Consider the following 26,242-nt stretch of genomic DNA (forward strand, 5'->3'; position numbering starts at 1 on the left):
ATGTAACAAATCATATCAAAAGGAACTTTACTCCTCCCCTTTCAGTGTTTCCATTATCCTTTGTCTTCACCATATCACCCAAACTAAGGACTAACAGTACAGTGTTAACTAAAAATGGAAAACCAAGCATCCTTGTCTTATTCTCCCTCTCCAAGGAATACTGTTTAGGCTCTCCCAGCAGCAGACCTGAGACCAGGATCCAAGTGCAAGGAGTTTATTTGGAAGGTGGAGGTAAACACTGGCAGGGGCGTGGAGGTGTGAGACAAGGAAGGGAGGGTGGACGATAAAGGCGTGTGTTACCAAACTTAATTTGGAGCTTGGTTCTGCTGCAGAGTCCCATGCTACCCATGTCCAAGTGATCTCCCAGGATGTGAGGGAGCTGGAGTTTTCTTCCAGCCTTGGCCTTCTGGTTGGAGCTGTTTTGGGGTGGGAATTCATTCCCTGGCACTTCCAAAGTCATGAATGGAAAACTGTAGTCGAGCAGCAAAAGCCAGCCCCCAGGCAAAGAAGTGTAGCTGTGAGCAGTTGGAAGTTGGAACAAGTCTACTGAAGTGATCAAAGTGACGGACAGAGGGGGGGTGCTAACGGTGTCTTCTACCAACGCCTTCCGTGTTTTACTATGACAAACAGCACTGGCAGTCCCCATAGGAGAGCAGCAGCTGCCTAAGTCCAGAACACGTCCTCCAAAAACCACCCAGTTCATCCAAAAGAAGGAAATAAAAATACTCGTATCTCGGGGCGCCTGGGTGGCCCAGTCGGTTAAGCGTCCGACTCTTGATTCAGGTCATGATCTCAGTTTCTTGAGTACGAGCTCCATGTGGGGCTCTGCACTGACAGCACAGAACCTGCTTAGGATTCCCTCTGACCCTCCCCTGCTCACACTGTCTCTCTGCAAAAAACTTAAAAAAAAAAAAAAACTACTTGTATTTCACGGTTACAGCATACTGAGAAAATACTAGACTTCGGTGATAAAGGGCTGCCACCTGGTCTCAGCGATTCTGAGATCCTATGATCACATCAACACCAGGGAACTCAGTTCCAAAGCAGCGTTCTACCGTCAACCCGGCCTCCAAAGGACTGGGCTCAGCCAGCGAGAGGCTTGTAATGGTGACCGTGCCACATGCCAGGGTCTGTCACCAGCACACTTAGCACTAACAAATACGACTGCTGGTGCTTAGGAAAAAAGCCACAAGATAGGCAAACTTAAGACAAAGAAGGAGAATGAACAAATACAAGGAAAGGAGCGGGAGGAGGAGGAGGAGGAAGGAAGAGGAAGAAGAGGAAGAAAAAGAGGAAAAAAGGAAACAGGAAAAGAGAAGAGAGATAAATGATGGAGGGAAATTACTAACTAGAGGAAAAATATTGAATAATAAGAGATTGATTATAAAAATTCATAAGAGGCTGAGAGGGGCAGGGAGGGGGACAGCCTGGGCTGCCCAGGGCAGCTCTGGGGTCCCATGCTGAGCGTGGAGCCCCCACAGCACGGAGATGGGCTCCTGGACTCTTCCGGTAATGGAAGACCATTGAGGCTGCTTCCCAGAAGGGAGAAGTAGGGATGGGAGAAGAACCTTCCAATTGTGGACCCACCTACCTGTCACCCACTTCAGGCACGGGCTTAAGGGAAAGAGATTCGAGATCAGGCCTCCAGCTCCCAGGAGCTGCGCCCCCACCCCCACCTGCCCCCTACCTCCCCCTCTGTTCTGGTTCTAGTGGTTCAAGCCAGATTCAACTCCCACCCCTCCAGCCTCCAAATGAGCACAACAGAATGCATCTGAGTGAAAAATCCACTTTAATAATCCAGCTTCAGCTCAGCTGACAACTTCTCAAGTGCAAGAGAAGTCTTTCCAAGAGGCCTCAATCCACTAAGAGGTTACGGCTCAGAGAAGGGAACAGCTCAAAGAAGCCCTAAAACGGAGAGCAACAAGGGATTTGGAATCAGTGCAGACCAGATGGGGGGGCCCTGCTCCCGCCAACACATGCCCAGCCAGAGAGACACAGGTCCTTGACCCACACATGACAACTGCCCCCGTCTTCCCATCTCTCGTCCCCACTCTATCCTCTGATTATCCTCGGGAGGCTGATCGGGGCCCCTGTCTCTCAAGAAGAATGGGCACCCTTCCTTTCCTACAGGGTAGCATGGAGCCCCAGCAACCAATCCAGGCACCAGAGGAGGAGCCCAGCCACCATGATGATGGATGAGGTGGGAGTCACCTTGAAGAGGGTGAGGGTCTGGAGCACTCCTGAGGTGCAGGCGGTCTCCCGGATGGAGTGCATGGCCAGCTGGGGGCTGCCTAAATCCAGTACTCGCAGCCCCAGCCGAGAAGCCAAGATAGGTCCAATGGTGGTTCCGCAGGGAGAGTCATTCCGCACCATGAGATCCTACGGAGAGGAGGACAGGTTCACGAACAACAGGTAGTGTCTGCTCATTAAGCCCAAACAGGAAGTCATCTTAGAGCTGCAGGACTGAAGGGGGCCTGGCAGAGGGCCCACTTCTGCCCCCTCAGAGAGTAGATGTGACCAGAATAAAGATAGCCTACATTAAATGGCAAGCCCAAAGGACAGTATATTCTGAATTGGTCCTACTCTCTCCATCTGAACTACTGCCACCCTAATTCCAGCCACCCTCCCTTCCATTAAGATTCCTTCCTCCACATAGCAGGCAGGGGAATTAAAAAAAACAAAATGTACCCTTTATATCAACCTCTTGCTTAGCCCACACTCACTTCCTGTACCCATACACACACAAAGAACAATCACTCTGTAGTTTTAGTGTTTTTAGAAATATTGCTATTGGCATTCTGAATTTCTTTACATTCTGATAAAATTAAATTAAATAAGAAGGGGCACGTGGTCGGTTCGGTTGGTTAAACATCCGACTTTGGCTCAGGTCATGCATGATCTCATGGTTTGTGAGTTTGAGCCCCGCATCGGGCTGTCTGCTGTGAGCAGAGCCTGTTTCTGATCCTCTGTTCCCCCCTCTTCTCTCTGCCCCTTCCCTGCTCACACTTTCTCTCTCAAAAATAAACATTTAAAAAAATAAATAAGTAAATAAGAAAATCATAGTATGTTCAAAATTAAGATTTTTAGTATAAGGGAAAACAGGATTATATAATCAGGTAAATTAAGCACTAACTATTACTTCTTACACAAGTATAGTATTAATTCACGGTTTGCAAAAAATATGTATACTTTTCTAACTATGTCTACAGAAATGACCCCAAAGCACCCCCCCCCCCCCACTCCTCAAGAACAATGGACACTCATGGTGCCAGACAATGGTCTCTAAAACCATCATCCATGTCTGGGGAGAGAAATGAACAAGATGAGCCTGCAATTTCTTGTTATGCAAAAAGCAAGACAACTTTCGAGAGTCCTGTCAAAGGACACATGTCAACAGGGTTCCCACTGGTCAAAGTTATGATAATCCGAGGGTGAAAGTAAATGGCTACAGGGGCGCCTGGGTGGCTCGGTCGGTTAAGCGTCTGACTTCGGCTCAGGTCATGATCTCACGGTCCGTGAGTTCGAGCCCCGCGTCGGGCTCTGTGCTGATTGCTCAGAGCCTGGAGCCTGTTTCAGATTCTGTGTCTCCCTCTCTCTCTGCCCCTCCCCTGTTCACGCTCTGTCTCAAAAATAAACGTTAAAAAAATTTTGAAAAAAAAAAAAGTAAATGGCTACAGTGCTTCGGGTCACAACGAACCAATGAAACCCTTGATTTAATGACAGAAACGGAAAAGGAAAAAAGCCCCTTATCTGTCACCATGTAAGGTGGCTATTAACACAGCTCGCCTTGAAAACTGATTAGTGGGGCGCCTGGGTGGCGCAGTCGGTTAAGCGTCCGACTTCAGCCAGGTCACGATCTCGCGGTCCGTGAGTTCGAGCCCCGCGTCGGGCTCTGGGCTGATGGCTCAGAGCCTGGAGCCTGTTTCCGATTCTGTGTCTCCCTCTCTCTCTGACCCTCCCCCGTTCATGCTCTGTCTCTCTCTGTCCCAAAAATAAATAAACGTTGAAAAAAAAAATTAAAAAAAAAAAAAAAAGAAAAGAAAACTGATTAGTAAAGGGAAAGAATTAGCATTTATCCCGTCTTTCCACCAGAAACCCTATTGCATGATAACCAAATAGCCCTGGCTGACGGGGAGAAAAGTTCTGCTTCCCAGAACAGCAGCTAATCTATGCAGAAGGGATTATGCGTAGAAAAGGGATGAATTGGGGGAATGAATTTAGTGACTTCAGCAAGGATTATTGACTGGTGTCAAAACCATCATGTGTCTGGTTGTTAGGGAACTCATCACTTGCACAGGGTACTGTCCAGCCAAAGGAGGAAAACCCCCATATGACAGAGGGGAAGGAGGGCACCCCAACGCATTGCATCACTAAGGGTGGGGCACCCAGATAACACAAGTATGATGCAACATGAGGGACCCACCAGTCATGACTTCTGGCTAAAAATGTGTCATCTGCTAAGCCTTTAGGTATGAATTCCAATCAACAGGAAATGCAGGACCTACAGGCACCAGCTAAACACCACCAAGAGGAAGCAATCAGACAAATTCAGCAAGTGGGAAATCCTGTGGGATGATGAGCCTTGTTTCTTCAACAATATTTTATTCTTTTAAGTCAATGCTATTTTAAAAGGGGGGTGGTGAGGGCTGCACTACGTTATGAGACATTTAAGCAACATATCAACCAGACATAATGCGGTCCTGAACTGGATACTAAGGTGGGACAAATGTCTGTAAAGAATATTTGGGGGAAAGGTGCCAGGGTGGCTCAATTGGTTAAGTCTCCGACTTCAGCTCAGGTCATGATCTCATGAGTTTGTGAGTCTGAGCCCTACATCAGGCTCTGCACTGACAGTGGGGAGCCTGCTTGGGATTCTCTCTCTGCCCCTCCCCCACTTGAGCTCCCTCTCTCTCTCTCTCAAAACAAAGAATATTTTGGGGATAACTAGGGAAAACTGAAAATGATCTGGAGGTGACTGGCTGGTTCAGTTGGTAGAGCATGTGACTCTTTATCTTGGGGTCATGAATTTATTATTTTTTTAATTAAAAATTTTTTAGTGTTTTTTTATTTATTTTTGAGAGACAGAACATGAGCGGGGGAGGGGCAGAGAGACAGGAAGACACAGAATCCGAAGCAGGCTCCAGGCTCTGAACTGTTAGCACAGATCTTGAAGTGGGGCTCGAACCCACGAACCGTGAGATCATGACCTGAGCTGAGGTCAGACGCTTAACCGATTGAGCCACCCAGGGGCCCCTTGGGGTCGTGAATTTAAGCACACTGGGTGTAAAGCTTACTTTTTAAAAAAATGATCTGTGCATTAGATACAAATTTATTGAAACAAAAATTTACTGAAATGAAAAGGTAAACAATACGGAGTGAAGAGAAAACAAGAAATATATCCAATACGATTCCATTTTGTAAAAAAATATGTGTTAAGTATACGCATAGAAAAAAATCTGGAAGAATATACACAAATCTCTGTGGATTAACATTTTGTTTCTTTTTGTATTTCCTAATTTTCTGAAGGACACATGTCCTGCTTCTGCTGTAAGTTATTAAAGAAAATTCCTCCAATGTCGTCTCACTGCCTTAGAAGAAAATGCAAACCCCCTTCCATGGCCTAGAAGGCCCTATAAAGCTGGCCTGGGCAGGCCTCTCTCCCTGCAACTCTGGCTCTCACCCCAGCTCTATCACTGGGGCTCTGTCTCTTCCTGACAGACCAAGCTCGCTCCTGTCCCCGCCTCCCCCCAGGGCCTTTGCACTCATTCCCTTTGGCTGGGATGCTCTTCCTGCAGACTCACCCACGCCTCTTTCTGGTAGTTAAGTCCCAGCTCAAAGTGTCACCTCCTCAAAGAGGCTTCCCTAAGAGTGGAACTACTCAGGTCTACAGGGGACAGGGTGGGGCTGTGCGGCAGAGAGAGCCCTGAGCCGGGAGACAGGATGCCAGGGTCCTGAGTCACCAGGACCTGCTCGCTGCTTGTCACTGGATCACCTGGGCCCCAGTCCCTTAAATCTCTGCTTCTACCTATTTCTGTCGAGATGGGCCACTGCTGAGGCGAGAATGCCGAGGCCGTTAGAGTTCCAGTCTCCCCAGCCCTGAACTTGCCTTATGGAAGCCCCCAAGGTATGTCAGAGAGACACAGGGGGCTGGATGGGAAAAAGGCAGGACTGACCCACCATGTGCCTCGAGCACTCTGTACCTTCAGTTCTGACAATCCAGGAGAGGCATCGTTATCAGCCCCATTTTACAGGTGTGGAAACTGAGGCTCAGAGAAATGAGGAGACTGGCCCTCAGTGGCAGGGCCAGCCCCACAGCAGAGCCAGCACTCATCCCAGCTCCACCTACATCCAAAACCCACTCTTCTCACTCGACTGGAAGCCCATCCACTACAGGTCGGCTACCAGGCCCCCCTCCACTGGGGGCCCATCTGCTTATGTCCCCCAACCCCACTCCCTCCATCACATCTTCCCAGGCAGGGCCCGGCCTCACCTGCAGGGGCACCCCAACATTACTGGCCACCTCTCGGATCAGGGCCTCTGAAACTGCATTCGAGGCGTAGCGCTGCTTGCTGTTGACCTTGATCACCGGGCCCTGGAGAGAGGGACACCAGGAAATGAGGGCGAGCCACACACGAGTGATGGGCCCAGAACCAGCCAGGCCTCCCAAGTCCTAAGGAGAAACAGGACTACCTCACCTTGTGGAATAAGGGCCGGTGGTTCTCCTCATGCTTGTCCCTGCAAGAGGCAGATTAAGGACCAGGGATGGCAAACAGGAAGTGGGCATGGCATCACCACCACCTACCCCATGGAAACATCACTAATGCATCCCAGCATTCTTCCCCACCCAGCCCGGCAGGACCTAGGAGGCATGTCAGTGTTCCAGGAAGCCTCTAGCAACAGAGGGAAAGAAGTTCACAGAGTCTCTTCAACGTACCTGGGAGGGGCATCACATGACTTTGGCCAATTTGGGCCTTGGAGCAGTCAAGAGGGAGCAGTCAAGAGGAAGCCGCCACTGACCTTTCCGCCAGAAGGAGGAAGGAGGGGAAAGGGGAGGGGCTGGGGCCCAGCGTTAGGTTACCTGCGGGCCGCCAGCTGTGAGGACTACGAGCCGAGCCTGGCCCGGCGGACTCACAGGTAGTTGGGGTGCACGGCGTGGGCCATGTCTGCGCTGATCATGTAGGACTTGGGGATGGCTTCCTCGAAGGCCGTCAGGTGCTGGGATGAGGCCGAGATCCGGCGCAGCACCAGCTCTGTCAGCAGCGACTGTGCCCCCTGGGCGCTCTCGGACCCCACCTGGTGAGAGCAGAGACTGGCTCTGGGATGGGGGCCTGAGGCAGAGGCCAAGGAGAGGGGCCCAACACCCAGACCGGCCCGGGACCCAACTGATTCAGTGGCTGAGGACTGTGGGATGTTGTCAGCAATGTCCCCAACACCGTGCCACCGAAAACCTGATGGTGGGCTGGGGCCAAACTAACCCTGCGTTGTCTCTGGGGCAGCGACAGCACTTTCTGCGGGCTTCCTACATTGCCCCCCCCCTTCTTCCTTCCCCTGACCCCATGTCTGGGCCTCCTCGCAGATGCCCTCTCACACTGGCCAATCTTCTTTTATGCATGTGACAGAGGCGGCTAACTACCCGTGCTAGCTTGTACAACAGAACACCCAAACTGCAGCTAAGCATACAACTACTCAGGTAGAGAGGACAGTCCCAGCTTCCCCTGCAGCTAAACGTGGCCATGCCAAGTCCCATGAACACAGACAGTGAGGAACGGCACCTTTGGGTGGTGCCTTAAATGAGCGTACACTCTCCCCCTGCCCTTTCCTCTCCTCCTAACTCAGTACAGACACGATGGCAGGAGCTAGGACAGCCACCCTGGATCCTGAGATGGAAGCCGAGTGCTCAGGATGGCAGAGACCTGTCCTGAACTGCTCACTCTGACCCGTGCAATTACGTGCGAGAGAACAACCCATCTGTTCAGGCTCTGTTGCGTTGTCTAAGACTGCACCTGACACAGGCACGCAGAGTAAAGGACCCGCCATGTGCTGAGCCCTGGGACTAACAGATGAAAAGGGCAGGGTCCCTGTCCTCGAGACGCTCACCATGTGGCACACACAGAGACAGGGGAGGTATGGTCTCACTACTGAAAGCAGATATATGCTGAGCCAGGGGGACCAGGCGCTAAGAGCACAGGCAGTATCTTCCCACCTTTGTGGCTTCCGGAATAGCCCTGGCTTACGGTGGGTACCTGGCACGAGCTGGCTGCAGAAAGGTTCACAGAGGGGACCCTCCACAGAACCCTCTATGTACCTCTTCGTTGTCGTAGAGAGCAATCATGCGCACGTGGGGCTCCGCGGCCAGAGAGGCAGGAGATGCGCAGGAGTCGATCAAAGCCTGTTTGGGGGGCGGGGGCTATCAAGAGCATCCTCCTCATCCCCCCTTCTTCCATAACCCTCCCCACCAACACCTCGGAGGTTCACACTCCCCGCCTGCCTTCTGTCATCACGGCCAGAGGGAAGTGGGCTGGGGCTTTTACAGGCTTTCGTCTCTTGGGGCGCTGCCCAGCATGCGGGAGACCTTTTCAACTGGGCTGGGAGAACCACCCTTTGGGTGTTCTCCTCCCCTACCTTCCTATGCAAAAGGCAGGAGGATGAATAAGCTGGAGGGGAAGAGCTGAGAATCCTGGAAAGTCAAAAGAACCACACAGAGCATGTAAACTAATTGGCCTCAGTGAAAAGATCAAGGTCCAAAGAGGTGACCAGGTGACCCGGACTCCATCGAGGTGATGCAGCTGGCTGGCTGCAGAAGCTAATACAGGTCCCAGGTCTGGCTCTGGTCTCAAGTTACAGCCCAAAGCCTGTCTCCAAGAACAGGATGGGGAGGGAGGGAGAGGTATGACAAGGGACAGGGCAAGAGGAAAGAAAGAAATAGAACTGACAGGCACCTGGGTGGCTCAGTCGTTAACCATCTGACTTTGGCTCAGGTCGTGATCTCACAGTATGTGAGTTTGAGTCCCACATCGGGTGAGCACAAATCCTGCTTCAGGTGAGCCCTGCTTCTCTCTCTCTCCCCCTGTCTCTCTCTGCCCCTCGTGGGATTCTCTTTCTCTCTCTCTGCCCCTTGCTCACTTGTGCCCTCTTTCCCTCTCTCTCTCAAAAAAAAAAAAAAAAAGGAAATAGAACTAGGGTAGAAAGGTGGGGACATCAAGGTGACTGGGAAGAAGACAGACTGCCCCACTGAGACCCCAAGGCACAGACAGAAGGCTGGGTGGGCCTCAGCCTGGAAGGCAGGGGGAGCAGAGGGAGGTGGAGGACATTGCCTTATGAGATGCTAAGTCCTCTCCCTTGGAGCAGAGGCTAACGCAGGGGAGAAGCAGACGGAGCAGGGCGAGGAGGAGACACCATAGTGCCCTGGCCGGCCTCTCAGCCTTCCCTCACCTCAGCCCCTGCCCATGGCCCAGCCAGCACCAGCAGACCGGGGAGGTGGCCGGCGGCCCTCTTCTGACCTGCTAGGACCTGAGGCAGTCCTCCCCACCCCGACTGCTGCTCCTCCTGGTGATGTGCTGCCTGGGGTGCCGCTGCCACTCACCTGCAGGGCACAGAAGCAGCTGTGCAGATTGTCCAGCCGAGGGGCAAAGATGAACTCCTCGTAGGCACCGCCCAGGACCTAGAAATACAGGACAGTCAGCCTGCCTTTCGACCCCTCACCCCAACTCACCTGCTTCTCCCTGCTCCCCAACGCCTGAGTGTGAGCGAGCCTCCCTGGCTCTGTGCGCGGCCCCTCCCTGCCCCCTGGCTTAGAGCACTGTGATCTGCCGTGTAGGGCTGAGTGGACGATGGGGAACAGGGCCGGGCAGGAGCTGAGGGATGGGAGGGTGATGTCTATGGTTCCTACCAGTTCCTGTGGGACTAGAAAAGGGAGACGCTGAATGGTCACAAGAAAAGCTAAGGAAATAAACAAGAGACCAGCCCGGAAACAGTGCACATTCAAACAGGCCCAAACATCCAAAGACTTCACAATCTCCTACTGTGGGCAACTCAGAGGGGCACGAGGGCAGGCTCCAGAGAAAGGGGTGGGGGGGGGGGGGGGGGGCACAGCCAGGCCTTCTGCCCTCAGAGGTGTAGGGTCGGTATGGGTCAAAGTACAAGTGACCACCTGCAGCAGAAACCCCTAAGGAGCGTGTGGAAGGACTGATTTCCAGGCCCCACCGCAGACGTCCAGGTAGGCAGTTCTGGAGCAGGCAAGTGCCTGGAGGCAGAGGGGCATGATGACTACTGGAAAGAACAGGGATGAGATGGGAGTAACTGGGGGACCGGCCGACGCGGTGAGTGCTTCAGGGCACACAGAGGCAGGCTAGGATCCCGGCGATCCCCACCCATGAGTTCCGGCAACCATTCCTCACCGCAGGCTGGGTGTCAGCAAGGCAGAGCTCCATCTCCAAGATATCCTCGGGGCACAGTCCCAGATGGGCACAGAGAAGGGACATGAGGACCGAGTGGTGCCGGTCATCCTGCAGGGCAAAAGGATGTTAGGAGAAGGTCTGGCTCTTCCCCTCCTCCCCCTTCTCAGAGAATCAGTCCCTGCCTACTCCTCCCCATGAGCAGGGGACTCTCTTACCGCAGCACTGAGAGGTCCAGGCTCAGGAGTCCCCTTCTCCAGCTCCTCCTGAACGGCTGTGGCAAGAATGGGGACTCTGTGTGGAGTCACAAGAGGGAAGTGTGGGGAGGGCTGGAGGCATGGCATCCCTGAGCTCCAGCATCTCCCAGTGGGAACTGCCCTTGCCCTGATTCTCAGCTTGCTTTCCAAGTGGCAGAGCAATGAGGGACCTCAGATAGCATCAGCTGGGTCCCAACAGTAGAACCTGGCTGTGGCCACCATTAGGTAGGTAGTGGTGTCCTAGATCCCACCGGGCCCCTTCCCTCACCTGGTGCCACAGCCCTCGCACCAGACTCACAAGTGCATCTCCATGTTGGGCCCGAAGTTCTCGTTGACATTTCGCTGCAGATGGATGGCCAGGTGTGGGATGCGGAGAATGGGCCGGTCCACGTGCACCAGGCGCTGCTCCAGGCGGCCTGAGGTAGGACACTGTGGCCCACCAGGCCAGGTCAGCCCAAGGCACCTCCCAATCACCGTTGGTTAAAACCCCAGACTGACCAACATGGTCCTCAGACCAGACTGCCCCGCCACCCCTTCCCTGGGGGGCTCTCCACAGGTACCCTAAGGGAAGGTTACAGTCAATCTTCAGGCAGCTGAAGGTGAGAACCTCCCAGGTCCAACCCCAGTTCCCACCTTGACAATGACTCGTCCGGCCAAGGTCAGGTCCCGGTCAAACCAGGTGCTCCAGATCCCACCACCATAGGTCTCCACACCAACCTGCTGGAATCCCACCTGGCTGCGGCGCGACCGCCGTTTCACCTGCGTGTGAAGGTGGGGAAGTGAGAGAAAGCTGGACGACATGATGTGGAGAGGAGACAGACTGATCGAGAGCTAGTTAACACAGAGCGAATACTGCTGCAGAGAAGGGCCCAAAGTGTGGAGGAAGGGGGCGACAAGTTTCAGGAATAGACTCCCCAATCTGTACCTCTCCACTTCCTTTTGACCTGTCCCCCCCACCCCCGCCCCCGCAGCCCCAGTTCCTCACCCGCAGGCAGGGGCTGTCCGTGTGGGCCCCAATGAGGCTGAAACCGTTGCCAGGAACATACTGGCCTCCCACAGCAAAAGCGATGATGGTGGAGGAGTTCCTGGTCAGGAAGTACTGGGGGGGGGGGGGGGGTGAAGGGGTGCGGAGATTGAGTTGGATTAGCTAGCCAGCTGGCACAAAGGACTTTGAGCCCTAGCCTAGGAACATGCTTCTCTGCCCCCACCCCACCCCAAGTACCTTGCTCTCTGGCTTGATATCCCAGCTCTCCGTCTCTTTGAGTTCATGGAAGCCAGCCTGGAGGAGGCGGCTGCGGCACTCAGCCACAGCTATAGCGAAAGAAGGCTTTCAGAGCGATGGAAGCGGGTAAGGGGGCACACCGGCCCCACCCTCCTCCCCTGTCCTGGTCACTTACCGTGGAAAGGAGAAGGGCTCCGGTTCACGAACTTGAGGAGTTCCCGGGCCGCGGCCTGCACCGCCTCTTTGCGGGCTCTGCCGGTCATGATCACCTAGGGGAGGGGAGGTGCTCAGACTCCTAGAGGTTTGGGACCCTAGAGTTATATCATCCAGGCCCCGGGAACCACCTCCTTCCCCAGCCCCATTCTCCCTAAGTGACCGCTGCGAGGTTCAGACCTCTGCTTCCGCCCCTTTCGCTACGGACAGACGCAGATGCCGGGCCAAACCTGTCTCAGCAGAAAGCTCCAGCCCTCCAGCCAAAGTATCACAACCCCAAGGGTGCTCCCAGCCCAGCTCCTCCCAGACGGCCCGCCCCCAATACGAGCTTTAGCCCAGCCCCCTAAATGCTACCCCCACGTGCCCGCCCACCGGGGAAATCCCGGTCGGTTCCAAGCTCTCAGCTCCCAAACGGGCCCCTAAACTCCGGGCGGGCCTGCACCAAGGAGCCAAAGCCCTATTCTCTGGGGAATACCCCCCACCCCCACCCCGTCCCCTCCACCCCCACAGTCTATAGCAGGCCACCCTTTTCCAACCCCAGGAAGACCAGGTCACGGAGGCCGGGCTTTCGGTTTCGCTTTGGGTCGGGCACGGCCCTCACCTCAGGGCGCTGCTGACCTCAGTCCCGAACGGGATCGGAGGGGATCTGAGCTGCAGCTGGGCGGGCGGGAGACACCTACCTGCATAACCCGACGCGTGGGCGGGTGTCCGCTAGCCTGGCTCCGGCTCTCTGCCCGCCCCGCCCCTCGCTAGCCCCCGCCTCCGGGCCCGCCCCTGCCGCGCCGTTTGCTCTGCCGCGCCGTTTGCTCCGCCCCGAGATAGGCCGCCCCGCCAGCCCCGCCCCGCCGTCCGCGGTGGGGGCGGGGGCCCTCTGCTGCCCGGGAGGTGCTAGAGCAGCCTCCGAGTCACACGCCTCGTCGCCTGTCCCAGGTCAGAGAATCTGAGAAAAAACTCGCCCCTGCCGGCTCACCTGGTCCGACGAGTACGGTACAAAGTGCTCTCTCTCACCGCAGGCACCCTTGTGGTAATAAAAGCAACATGGCTAGTGTTCATGGAGCGTTCACGATAAGCTTTAGCTTTCCAGTAAGGCTTAACGTGTTACCTCGTTTAATCTTCACAACTGCTTCGTCAACTTTGTACTTTTACTGTCCCCATTTTACACATGAACGAAACGAAATACGGAGGCAAGTACCCTGTCCAGGGCAGTAAATGGCAGAGGTGGGGTTTGAGCCCAATTAATTTGATTCCAGGGGCCTGGAGCAAGCTACTCTCAGATCGTTTCTCGGCCTTTTTCTATGCACCTTGGTGAGTTGTAACGTTACACGGCAAGTCCCCTGAGGCCCAGGGAAGTTAATGACTTGCCTAAGATCACACAACTGTTTGGATGCATCTGGAATGACTCATACCTGCACTCTTTCCACTTCTTAAGAGGACAAAATAAACTCCACATGTTCTTGGAGGCAATCCCAGTTTTCACGTCAAGAGTGGTAAGCCACAATTTAAAAAACCAAGGTGCCCACCTAGTCATAGATTCTGATCAGGACTGTTGGTGGCCCCTAGGTACAAAACAGGGCCCAGCACTCAGCGGTGTTAACACTCTAGGGATTACAGGTGAGCAAGCTGCCCTTTATATACTGGGGTAGGAATGGGCCAGGGGAGTGGTCAGAAAGGCCCCGCAGCCTTCAATTCACAGAAGTAGGTATTGCGGGGGAGTGTTCAAGAATATACAGGGGGTGGGGTAAATTCATGGCATTCCCTGTTTATTGAAATGTATAGTTTTTGTGCTGAGAGTGTCATGGAAAGAACATTCTTTTCCTCTGAGAGTCAGAGGCTGGTTAGTGGGGGACACATTCGCGGACAGTGACAAGAACTGAAACGGGTGCAATGTATAAGGGAAAGAAATTTAACAAAAAAATTTTAATGCTCTTCTGAGTACAAAAAAAAAAGTACATGCTAATGTGAGAAATTCAAATAACACCAAAATGGGTAACTTAGAAAGTGAAAGTAAACATTTTGATAAATTGAACATCTATTCTTGATTAAAAAAAAAAAAAAACCCAAATGAAATCCTCTTAAGAAACCAGAAAGAGGGGGGCGCCTGCGGGGCGTTGGGCGTCTGACTTCCCCTCAGGTCATGATCTCGAGGTCCGGTCCGTGGGTTCTAGCCCTGCCTCTGTCTCTAGGCTGACAGCTCAGAGCCTGGAGCCTGGTTTGGATTCTGGTATTGTGTGTCTCCTTCTCTCTCTGCCCCTCCACTGCTTGTGCTCTCTCTCTCTCAAAAATAAATAAGCTTAAAAAAAAGAAAGAAAGAAAGAAACCAGAAAGGAAGGATAAAGACTATCTACCAGAAATCTACAGTAGAAATTAGTGGGGAAATACAGAAGCGCTCCTGTTCAAGTCAGAAGTAAGACACTGGTAAGCTATTACTGCTGGCAGTCAACGTGGATCTGCAGTGAAAGCCAGTGCCACAAAGCAAAATAAACAACTATAAATATGGAAAAGTAAATTTTCTCATTATTTATAGATTACTTGATTACCTAGAACCTCCAAGAAAATAAGCTGATAAGCTATTTGAACGGGTAGCAGGAGTGACCTGATTTTGAAAATCATCAGCTTTCCTGTGCAATAATCAACTAGAAAATATACTAGTAAAACGGTCCTATTTACAAGAACAAGAAATACTATTAAATTCCTAAGAATGAGTATGAGATACTCAGTCTCACTGTAATCTGGGAAATGCAAGCTAAAAATGAGGTGCCATTTTTGATTTGTCATATTAGCAAAGTAACGTCAAGTGTTGGAGAAGACTTGGGGTAACGCATGCCTTTATACCCAATTTCTGTGATGTAAACTCTCCCAGTGGCTCATTCCAAGCTGCCAGCATGAACTGAATGTGGAGTTAGGAAGAGATGCACAAAAGCAGGGCATTGTATAGATTTGTACCATACAGATATAACGGACATAAATAAACTCAAGAGCATAGATTGAGGGGTGCATGGCTAGGTCCGTCAGAGGAGCATGTGACTCTTGATCTTGGGGTCATGAGTTCAAGCCCCATGTTGGGTGTAGAGATTGCTTACATAAATAAATAAATAAATAAACTTTAAAAAAGGAGCACAGATTGATAATAAAATAGCTAAGAAGGTGATGATTTTTGAGTATTTATTATATGTTTGCAATATAATTTATTAAGAGTGCATAATTGAATTTTTTAATGATTTCTATGTTTAATGGCAGGATCACAAAATTCCTGGATATTTGATAATCATTTCTCATGAGCTGATCCAAGTCAGCTCTAGCACACAACTTCTCTCAGACTCTGTGTCTTTGTTCCTCACAGTGTGATTTTTGACCAGCAGCATCTACAATTCTAGGGAACTTTCTAGAAATGCAGAATGACAGAGCTCACCCCAAACCTATCAAATCATAATCTGCATGTTAACAAGATCCCTAGCTAGTCTGTATGCGAATTCAAGTTTGAGACACGTTGTTTTAAACTGCTGTGTGGTAGTAAAAAGCAATGAGGTCAGGGATACCTGGGTGGCTCAGTCGGTTAAGTGCCCGACTTCGGCTCAGGTCATGATCTCACGATTTGTGGGTTCGAGCCCTGCATCGGGCTCTGTGCTGACAGCTCAGAGCCTGGAGCCTGTTTCTTATTCTGTGTCTCCCTCTCTCTCTGCCCCTCCCCAGCTCATGCTGTCTGTCTTTGTCTCTCAAAAATAAATAAATGTAAAAAAATAAAAAATTTAAAAAAGGAATGAGGTCATGCTTGTCATGTATTATCATAGAAAAAACTTCTGAATATACTGAATGAAAAAAAAAGGCGATTTCCAGAACAACACATACACGGCAAGAGCATTTAGGTAAAATTCACATAATGAGCTAAATGTCTAGATTTTATATGCATATACATGTAAGTGCGTGGAAACAGGTTTGGAGGGAGAATGGAATGGCATTAGTTAGGAAATGGGAGGGTCAAGGGGGGGACCTTAGCGATCCAAAAAAAGTTTCTGAGAATCATTCTTGCCCTCAGCCTGCTGAGAAAATCTTCCTGACTAGTCCTTAGCTGATGTTTACAATGCTACCATCATTCATTTCTGTTTGGCTGAACAACTTTTATCTTACTTTATTATTTTTTTTTAAATTTTTTTTTTCAACGTTTATTTATTTTTGGGACAGAGAGAGACAGAGCATGAACGGGGGAGGGGCAGAGAGAGAGGGAGACACAGAATCGGAAACAGGCTCCAGGCTCTGAGCCATCAGCCCAGAGCCTGACGCAGGGCTCGAACTCACGGACCGCGAGATCGTGACCTGGCTGAAGTCGGACGCTTAACCGACTGCACCACCCAGGCGCCCCACTTTATTATTTTTTAAATGTTTATTTATTTTTGAGAGAGAGAGAGAGAGAGAGAGCATGAGCAGGGGAGGAGCAGAGAGAGAGGGAGACACAAAATCTGAAGCAGGCTCTGACAGCTGACAGACAGCTGACAGCTCAGAGCCTGACCCGGGGCTTGAACTCACCAATGAAGAGGTCATGACCTGAGTCCCACGAATGAAGAGGTCATGACTTGAGCCCAAGTCAGATGCTTAACCGACTAAGCCACCCAGGTGCCCCATTGGCTGAACAACTTTTAAAGAGCAAATACCTGGGGTGCCTGGGTGGCGCAGTCGGTTAAGCGTCCGACTTCAGCCAGGTCACGATCTCACGGTCCGTGAGTTCGAGCCCTGCGTCAGGCTCTGGGCTGATGGCTCAGAGCCTGGAGCCTGTTTCTGATTCTGTGTCTCCCTCTCTCTCTGCCCCTCCCCCGTTCATGCTCTGTCTCTCTCTGTCCCAAAAATAAATAAACGTTGAAAAAAAAATTTTAAATAAAGAGCAAATACCTGGAAGTTATCATAGCAATTAGTCACACACACTTCAGCGTGTGTCCATTGGTTATATGTATCCTTTCTGACCCCTCTGTTTGTGAGAGAAGCTTTCTAAGTAGTAATTTGTCACATAATTGTTAAGTCTGCTTTGAGATACAGAAGACCAAAGCAATGTAAGGGAGAAAAGGCGTGGTGTGTGTGTGTGTGTGTGTGTGTGTGTGTGTGTGTGTGTGTGTCTGTACTGTCCCTGTTTGCTAAAATGATCTTGATTTCCTGATTCTAAGACAGACCTGGGTGTCTCATTGATATCTTGGTTGTTTAAATGTGTGAATAATTTGCTTCTGGGCATAATGATAGGAGCATACATAGGACACAGTACAATATGTCCTCTCACAGTGTTGTTGGAAGGACATTTTCGTTTCCAGCACAAGTCTTCTGCTCAAGTTCTGTTTTCCATGCAAGACTCAACGGATTAAGAACTACAAATCCCAGGATGCCTTGAGGTGAGTCGCTTCGGTAAGATTGAAATTTTCAACCAATTACGTTCTAGGAGGGAGGCTTTAAAAAGTATTTTGTATGGTTAAAAGAATGCTGCACTTCTATACGTACTGATAGGGAACAATTTCCAAGATATACTAAGGGAAAAAACAAGGTGCAGAATAGCAGTTATGGTATGTTCTGTTTGTGTATAAACACAAACGCACATACACGCATTCTTACATGTTTTAAAGCAGTCACAAGAAAATAGTGACTCTGGGAAAGAGAAATTTTGGCTTAGGGTCTGTGGTAGGAGGAATGTTTCTTTTTTCCTATAAGTCCTTTTGTATGTTTTGAATTTTTTTCTACATACACATATTACCCACTTTTAAAATGAAATAAGTAAATTTAAAAAAACAGATGGAAAGATGATCTTTAAGTACTTTTTGTGACCATCTTGTTTTCTTCTGTACCCTGATTGAGTTAGTGAGCAATTTGTTAGTTAACACTTAACCCTAAAATCTTCAGTTTAAAAATGCCCATGTAATCGCCTCTGTGGCTCAGTCGGTTAAGCATCTGACTTCGGCTCAGGTCATGATCTTGCAGTCTTGTGAGTTCGAGCCCCGTGTCGGGCTCTGTGCTGACAGCTCAGAGCATGGAGCCTGCTTCAGATTCTGTCTCCTTCTCTCTCCTCACCTCCTCCACTCACACTCTGTCTCTCTCTCTCTCAAAAATAAATAAACATTTAAAAAATTTTAAAAATACCCATGTAAAACTGTATTACTTCTTTTTATTTTTTAAAATTTTTTAATGTTTATTTTTGAGAGAGAGTGAGACAGAGCGTGAATGGGGAAGGGCCAGAGAGAGGGAGACACAGAATCTGAAGCAGGTTCCAGGCTCTGAGGTCAGCACAGAGCCTGACGCGGGGCTGGAACCATGAACCGTGAGAACATGACCTGAGCTGAGGTCGGACACCCAACCCACTGAGCCACCCAGGTGCCCCTGTATTACTTCTGATATAGAAATTGTGTCTACATTTGGAAGGAGGTGTGGATAGAATGTTTCTTTTGATGTTGATGATATTTAAACAAAAAATAGGGGCAACTGGGTGGCTCGGTTGGTTTAAGTGTCCTAAGCATCTGACTTCTGATCTCGGCTCAGGTCATGATCTCACATGTGATCATGTTGAGTTTGAGCCCCACATCGGGTTCCAGCATAATTCACTCAGTTGTCTTAATCATGCCTGTGCCCTGCCACTGCATTTGCTTACTTGCCTGGCAAACACCCAGCCCTGACTGCACCGAGATCACCTGCTCCATGTCTGCATCTGGCACCTTGTAGAGATACAATAAATACCCAATGAATGAGATTAAAAAAAAATTATTCATTGTTACAATTGGCCCCCAGAGAATACTCCCCAGCATTTAAAAGGAACAAAGTATTGAAAACTGCAACAACTTGATTGGATCTCATGGATGTTATGCTAAGCGGGGGGGGGGGAAATGACCAAATTATAGGCATGGAGAGGGAATTAGTGGTTGCTACGGGACAGGCGTGATTCTAAAGGGGTAGCACAAGGAACATCTTTGTGGTGGCACAATGGTCTTGTATCTTGATTAGGGCAGTGGTTGCATGCCTCTACACATGTGATAAAATGAGGGTTGCCAGCTAACATACAGGACACCCAATTAAATTTGCATTTCATGGGGCGCCTGGGTGGCGCAGTCGGTTAAGCGTCCGACTTCAGCCAGGTCACGATCTCGCGGTCCGTGAGTTCGAGCCCCGCGTCGGGCTCTGGGCTGATGGCTCAGAACCTGGAGCCTGTTTCCGATTCTGTGTCTCCCTCTCTCTCTGCCCCTCCCCCGTTCATGCTCTGTCTCTCTCTGTCCCAAAAATAAATAAACGTTGAAAAAAAAAAATTTAAAAAAAAAAAAAATTTGCATTTCAGATAAAGAATAATTTCTTAGTATAAGTATGTCCCAAATGTTGCATGGGATATACTTACACTAAAAAAAAAAAAAAAATTAACCGAGTATCCTGTATCTTTATTTGTCAAATCTGGCACTCCTAGGTAATAGGGCATAGAAATATACACACACCTTTTGCCAATGTCACTTGCCTGATTGTGATATTATCCTGTCGTTATGTAAGATGTGACCATTGAGAAAAGTGGGTTAAAGTTACACAGGCCCTCTCTGTGCTATTTTAGCAACCTCCTGTGAATGATAATTATTTCAAAATTAAAAAGTTTTTTAAATGGCCCTCGAAAGAAAACCAACGGCTCTTGTGGGTAATAAAAACAGAGCTAGAGGAAGCACAGGCTATTAACCAGCCAAGAAGTTTTATGGAGCATTGTAAAACTGGCACTTCACAAAGGTCTTAAGATGTATCCCCTTTCAAATGTCAATGATCTCATGTAGTTATTGACGGTATAACAAAGTGGTTGTGCACGGGGGCTTGGGATTACACATACCTGGGTTTAAGTTCTGGCCCCTCCATTGATTAGCTGTGAGCCTTGTTTGCCTGAAGTGCTGGAACCAGCTCACACCCCTATGTCTTTCCAACTCCACATTCAGTGACATCGGGCTGGTAGCTTGAAACCAACCCGGGAGTATTTACACTACCGAGATTGACAAACACTATGAATCAGGGCTTTTTTTTTTTTTTTTTTTTTAGTTTCAAAGAGCTTATTAACCATTTACCATCATACCATAGACTTTGAGCCTCAGTTTGCGCATCTGTAAAATGTGGAAAGACATCCGTAATGACTGCCTGATGTCAGGAAGAGTAAATGAGATCCTTAAATGAGACCCATCATGTTATGAGGGCTAAACAGTGCCTGTAGGGTGCTTATCATTAAGTGTATCAAATCGGCAGTGAACACTATATGTTACTATTTGTTCTTGTTTTTTTCATATTAAGCTGTGAGCAACTTGAGGGCACGGTTATGCCTTCCTTATCTTGATATCTTTAGCGACGGGCTCAGGGCCTGAAACACAGCAAGTGCTAAATAAATGTTCACTAAATTAAGGAGTAAATGGCATATAATAGCGACTCAAGGTTCTATACCTCCAGAAAATGTGCATTTTATCAGAGGCTTTTTGGGGCACACTTCTTGATCTTGAAACATGGAGATGTTCAGGCCCCGCAGCGGGCTTGCAGGGAGGGTTGGGGAGCACCCATACCCCCCAGGATGATGTCTGCTTTTGCAGGCCCGGCTCTGGCCACCAAGGCAGCGATCCTGGCATATACCCCCAGGTGACAGGGACAGGCTCTCACCTCTCCTTCCTCCCGGAGCCAAGACGGGGCATTTCTGGCTCTGAGCCTGTCTGACTAGAGGTCATTTAATCCTCGCTGGATTTGTCCTGTTTATTTTAGTGAACAGGGCTGTTTACTTTCTGTTTGTATTTCTAGGGGTGGCTTGCTCATTTTGCTTCCCTTTTATTTACTTTTTGCAAGCACTTGGGTTTGAGTAAATATGTCTATAAAGTTCCAGGGACTGGGTTATTCTGTGTCTGGTATTTTAATGGCTTTTAAACAGTGTCTGCTCAGGTAAGCATTTTATAGATGGATCGAAAAGATAGAGAATTCTTTTCTCAGTGGCCTCTGATTCCTTCCAAGCTGACAGCCAGCCACTAGCAGCCTATGAATCATGGCTTTTCATCAGTAATAAAAATATCAAAACCAACACCCGTCTTGGACGGAGAAACTGACCCAGGCTGCTCAGCTGGACTGGGGAACTATAGTAGGTATTTAAACACCAGGGCAGTGCTTAGGGTAAAAATTACCTAGGGTGTTTTTGAAAATGCAGATTCATGAGCCCTATCCTCGAGAACTCTGCTTTGGAAGGTTTGGGCTGAGGCTCAGGAATGTGTGTTTTTATCTCATGCTGCAAATTCTATCCTTAGATCACCCTGAGAAACACAGTTCAGATTCTCAAAAATACTGCGGCCGACGGGGGAGCTGCCCTTAAGCTCAGTGCCTTGTGCGCCCACACAGAGAGAAACTGGGGGACCAGACAGGGATGTTTGTAATGATCCTATCAACAATTAGCACCCTCCGCCTCCAAAGTTAGCCAGGAGAGGACGAGGAGTATTATTCTGATAAGCCTCTTGCTCAAGGTCTAATTTGTCAGCAACTCGAGGGCAGGGGCCATATCTCCCGCATCTTATCACCCCCCACAGTGCCTAGGACAATGCTCGGTTTACAGGTTGGCGATCTGCTCTGGCTGGGACTCTCCCACCCAAGACAGACCTAGAAGGCAGGCCTGGTTACCTCAGGGTAGCGTGGGAGCCAGTTGTTGGCAATGGACGAGGCAGAGAGGCTGATCGCCATGGTCACCTGCTCACCTCCTCCTGAGCCGGGCCAGGTCTGTCATAGGCTGGATAGAGACCTGGGGGAGGGGGGAGGGCAGCGGGAGTCCCTACTGCCTCCTCTGCCAGCTCCTCCCCTCGCCTCTGCCCCTCTGCAGCAATTCACTGGGTCCTCAGTCCCTGTCCCCATAGGGCCCATTGTGACATCGTCAATGCAAGTTGAAACAGTAATGCCCTCACAGCGCCAAGCCTCAGGCTAGCCAAGAGCGCCCAATGTGTAAACAATGACTCCTGACCTGGGCATGGGAGGGTCCTGCGTCCCAAGAAGCTACAAACAGACTTTCTTCTCTGCTTGAGGGATTCCGCTCTCATTCTCTCTCTGGTCCCCTTTGTTTCCCTTCCCAGGTCGGTGTGCTTAATTATTTCATTTTCACGTGTTTACTTGTTTATCCCATTTCCCGACCAGAAAGTCAGCTCCAAGAGGGCATGGCCCACATCTGCTTTTCACTGCTGAATCCCTGGTGCTCAGCACAGTGCCTGATACGCAGCAAATGCTCAACAAACACTTTGGGGGTGCACGAATGCATGAATGAGAGGCTTCGCTGGCTCCAGCCATCCGTCCATTTATTCACTCGACAGGCACGCTTTGTACATCTGTCGCGGATCTGGCTCTTGTCAACCCAAATAACTCCTTTTCTGCCCCAAGGAGCTCCCAGCCTGGTGGTGGGATGCTGGAGACGCATCCTTTGTGCAACGCGCCCTGACAAGGGCTATATCCAAGGTCTGCGGAGATGGGGTTGCAGGCAGGATCACGCTGTGGCAATGACAGGCACTTAAGCCAGAGAAATGGTATATGGTCTGGCAGGATTTCCCCAGCCTGAGTCAGGGGGCCCTAACTGCCCTGAGGCGTCTGCCTCTGCCTCTGCTGACAACCACGGCTGCTTGTTTCTGCTAATATTGCAGCAGGGTGCATCTATAGAAGCGATCTATAAAACACCATTTACAGCCATAACTAAACCACAAAAATCAATCCCCAACGCTCACTCCCATCAACAAACATGCTTGGAGGGCCCCTCCTGAGGGGGGGGGTGGCGCACAGCTTTAACGTGCCATAGGAGATACAGGGATGAATGAAGTGAAAGCTCTGACCCAGGGGGCTTCTAATCTCCCTGGGGAGACAGGACATGTGGGGAGGGGTGATTAGCCACGCGTAACAGAAGTGTGTATGCACGACCCCGTAGAGTAGCCACCGGCCATTTGTGGCTGCTGACCGCTTGAAGTGGGGCTAGTCTGAATTGAGAGATGCTACACATAGAAAGCAATATACACATCAGCTTATGAAAAAATATATAATCTCAATTTTAAAATATTGATTACATGTTGAAATGGTAACATTTTGGAAGAGCTGCGTTAAAATACTATATTATTAAAATTAATCTCACCTGTTTCTTTTACTTTTTATTTATTTAAAAACATTTTTTTTTCAATGTTTATTTATTTTTGGGACAGAGAGAGACAGAGCATGAACGGGGGAGGGGCAGAGAGAGAGGGAGACACAGAATCGGAAACAGGCTCCAGGCTCCGAGCCATCAGCCCAGAGCCCGACGCGGGGCTCGAACTCACGGACCGCGAGATCGTGACCTGGCTGAAGTCGGACGCTCAACCGACTGCGCCACCCAGGCGCCCCTAAAAACATTTTTTTAAAAGGGGTCCCTGGGTGGCTCAGTCAGTTGAGCATCTGACTCTTGATTTCGGCTCAGGCTGTGATCCCAGGGTCCTGGGATCAAGCCCCGCGTGGGGCTCCGCGCTAAGTGCGGAGCCTGCTTGGGATTCTCTTTCTCTCTCTCTCTCTAATATAAATACAATGAAAAGAAATTAGAAACATGTTTTTAATGTCTATTTATTTTAAGTGACGGAGAGAGTGCAAGCAGGGGAAGGGGCAGAGAGAGAGGGAAAGAGAGGGTCCCAAGCAAGCTCCGTGCTGTCAGTGTGGAGCCGGACGTGGGGCTTGATCTCACGACCATGAGATCATGACCCGAACCAATATCGAGTGGGTGCTCAACTGACTGAACCATCCAGGCGCCCCTCTTACATTTTAAAAACATGGCTGCTACAGGGTGTTAGTGCTCCGTTGGTTGAGCTTCTAACTCTTGGTATTGGCTCAGGTTATGATCTCACAGTCGTGAGATCAAGCCCCACATCCGGCTCCACACTGACCGCATGGAGCTTGCTTGAGACTTTCTCTGTCTCTCTCTCTGCCCCTTCCCCTACTTGTACTCTCTCTCGCTCGCTTGCTCAAAATACATAAATATAAAAAAAATTAAAATGTGACTGCTAGAACGTTTAAAATGATACCTGTGTGGCTCTCATTACATTTCTATTAGGCTGGTCTAGGAGTGGAGGGGACCCAGCGGTGGACGGGTAGCCTGTGCTAAGACAGCTGGGAAGAATTCTGAGGAAGCGGAACAATTAGGAGCAAGCAAGAGGGTGGGAAGAGATGGGAAGACATTTGAGAAGCTTGATCACAAAGGAAGGAGGGAGGATGACAGCTCAGGGAGGCAACAGAGTCCTAGGAACAATGCACACATCACCCGGGCTCTTCCTCCCCCTCCTGTCATCTTCCCAAAAGACGAACCTTGGGTGCCTCCAAGTCACCCTCCCATGCATTAACTCTAGAATAAGGCTCTTTTCTCTCAATCCTGGGCAATCCACAGTTGGCCACACGTGGCCAGTGATCTGGGTTTGGATGCTGAGTATCAGGTAAGTAAAATCCCTATTCACGCCATCCATTGCAAGAGCGGCCCCCATTACCCCTCCCTGATTCCCAGCACAGGGAATCTGGGCCCTGGGCAGAGGGCAGTGATGGGGGAAGGGAGGGAAGACCAGGGACACGGAGGCAGTTGGAGCTGGGGGTTTGGTCCATGTTTGAGATGGGGAGGATTTCTCAGAGGAGCAGTGTGGCCCAGGAGGGGGAAGTCAGCCCCAAACCTGGCCAGGCAAAGCTTCCATTATGGACCTATTTCATCAGGGGAAATCAGGCAGCCTGGATCGGATATTCCTGCCTCTTCCCTCCCACTCAGCCACATAGAGAAGCTGTAAACACTCAAATGCAAGGATTAACTCTGCATGTGGTGTCTGGGACATTGTGAACAACTCTTGGGGGCTGTGTTTGTGTCTGTGTTAGATTGATCTTTTTAACCCCAGCACCTAGGAATGAAGCTTGGTACACAGCCAGTGTTCAGTAAATACTGAAATATAAAGGAAGGAGGAGAGGGAGGGAAGAAGGAAGGGTGCATGAGTGAATAAATGACAAATCTGTGAAAGCACAGAAGCAGATACTTGGAATGGGCTATACTCGGTCTAGGCTAGATTTCTGGATGTGGGTAGCAGGAAGGTTTTCTCAAGGGCAAGATACCAGTGTCCCAGTTAGAGGAGAACTGATGCCCAGCACAAAGCATTCCACCATCCTACCTCCCTGCCACAGGGCTCTGGGCCCACAAGTTTTGAGACAGTGTATGTCCAGGCTCTAGCCCTTCCTGGGCTAAAGCTCTGTCCCTGGTGTCTTATCCTATTAAGTACTTCTTTAAAGCCCCTTAAAGCCTCTGTAAAAGGAAAGATAATGTGAAGAATTCCAGAAGGGTTGGATAAGCCTGGCTGGGGGGTGGGGGTGGGGGCTGAGTTCATTCCTGGGACAGCAAAGGAAGAGCGCCCCAAGCTCATCAGGGAGCCTGCAGTTTTCCCTTATGGCCACTGGAGGGCACTTCGATCCTGAAATACCAGCTCTTCACCGCCTGTCTTCGGAGAGAACCGTTTTTTAAATCATCCCAATAATGGTCGTTCTCCTGTGTTGAATATCCAACACAGTGCCAACACCTTAAAATATATATATTATCTCACTTAATACTCACTATAATTGTGAGTCATCTTGGCTGTGTAGGAAAAACCGAGGCTTAACGAAGCAAAAGAATTTACTTAAGTTGGATCAGCTAAATATCATTTGGGGGGCGCCTGGGTGGCTCAGCCGGTTGAGCGTCCGACTTCGGCTCAGGTCATGATCTCACCGTTCGTGGGTTCGAGCCCCGCGTCGGGCTCTGTGCTGACAGCTCAGAGCCTGGAGCCTGCTTCGGATTCTGTGTCTCCCTCCCTCTCTGCTCCTCCCCTGCTCACACGCTGTCTGTCCCTCAAAAATAAATAAAGATTAAAAAATAAAAATAAAAAAAAATAAATATCATTTGGGAGTAAGAACTTGAATCCAAGCCCTTATCACCAACGATAATCAACAAATGTACAGGGGTGCCCAGCTGGCTCTGTGGGTAGTGTATGAGTCCCCAGACTCTTGATCCCTGGGTTGGGAGCTCAAGCCCCACTGTGGGTGTAGAGGTTACTTTAAACAGAAATGAATGCACATGAAGCAGCAAAGGGAGCTGGCTGAGTAGGAGCGTAGAGAAGAATATGTTCTTCTCAACACAAATATTGTTACTGAACAATTTATACATATAC

General features: G+C 49.9%; 1 protein-coding gene across 4 annotated transcripts; it reads right to left on the bottom strand.

Annotated features, from left to right (window-relative positions):
* Positions 1-1,772: 1,772 nt before the first annotated feature.
* DNPEP (aspartyl aminopeptidase) lies at positions 1,773-21,829 on the bottom strand. 4 transcript variants are annotated; one of them, XM_086719706.1, is made up of 16 exons: positions 21,705-21,829; positions 13,057-13,104; positions 12,049-12,142; positions 11,874-11,962; positions 11,637-11,750; positions 11,285-11,410; positions 10,950-11,080; positions 10,613-10,688; positions 10,398-10,505; positions 9,584-9,661; positions 8,306-8,389; positions 7,133-7,293; positions 6,696-6,735; positions 6,491-6,592; positions 2,212-2,379; positions 1,773-1,905 (listed from the first exon to the last, which is right to left on the bottom strand). In XM_086719706.1, the coding sequence occupies exons 1-16, from the start codon at positions 21,762-21,764 to the stop codon at positions 1,855-1,857; spliced, it is 1,530 nt and encodes a 509-aa protein (XP_086575832.1). In that variant the 5' UTR covers positions 21,765-21,829; the 3' UTR covers positions 1,773-1,854. The 4 variants fall into 4 exon arrangements, with proteins under 4 accessions (XP_086575832.1, XP_025787932.2, XP_025787940.2 ...); XM_025932147.2 differs by lacking the exons at positions 13,057-13,104; positions 21,705-21,829 and adding an exon at positions 12,767-12,878; XM_025932155.2 differs by lacking the exons at positions 13,057-13,104; positions 21,705-21,829 and adding an exon at positions 12,688-12,816.
* Positions 21,830-26,242: the final 4,413 nt, after the last annotated feature.

This window comes from Puma concolor, chromosome C1, assembly GCF_028749965.1.
Source record: "Puma concolor isolate L17-30 chromosome C1, mPumCon1.1.hap2, whole genome shotgun sequence".
In the NCBI taxonomy this organism is placed as follows: Eukaryota; Metazoa; Chordata; class Mammalia; order Carnivora; family Felidae; genus Puma; species Puma concolor.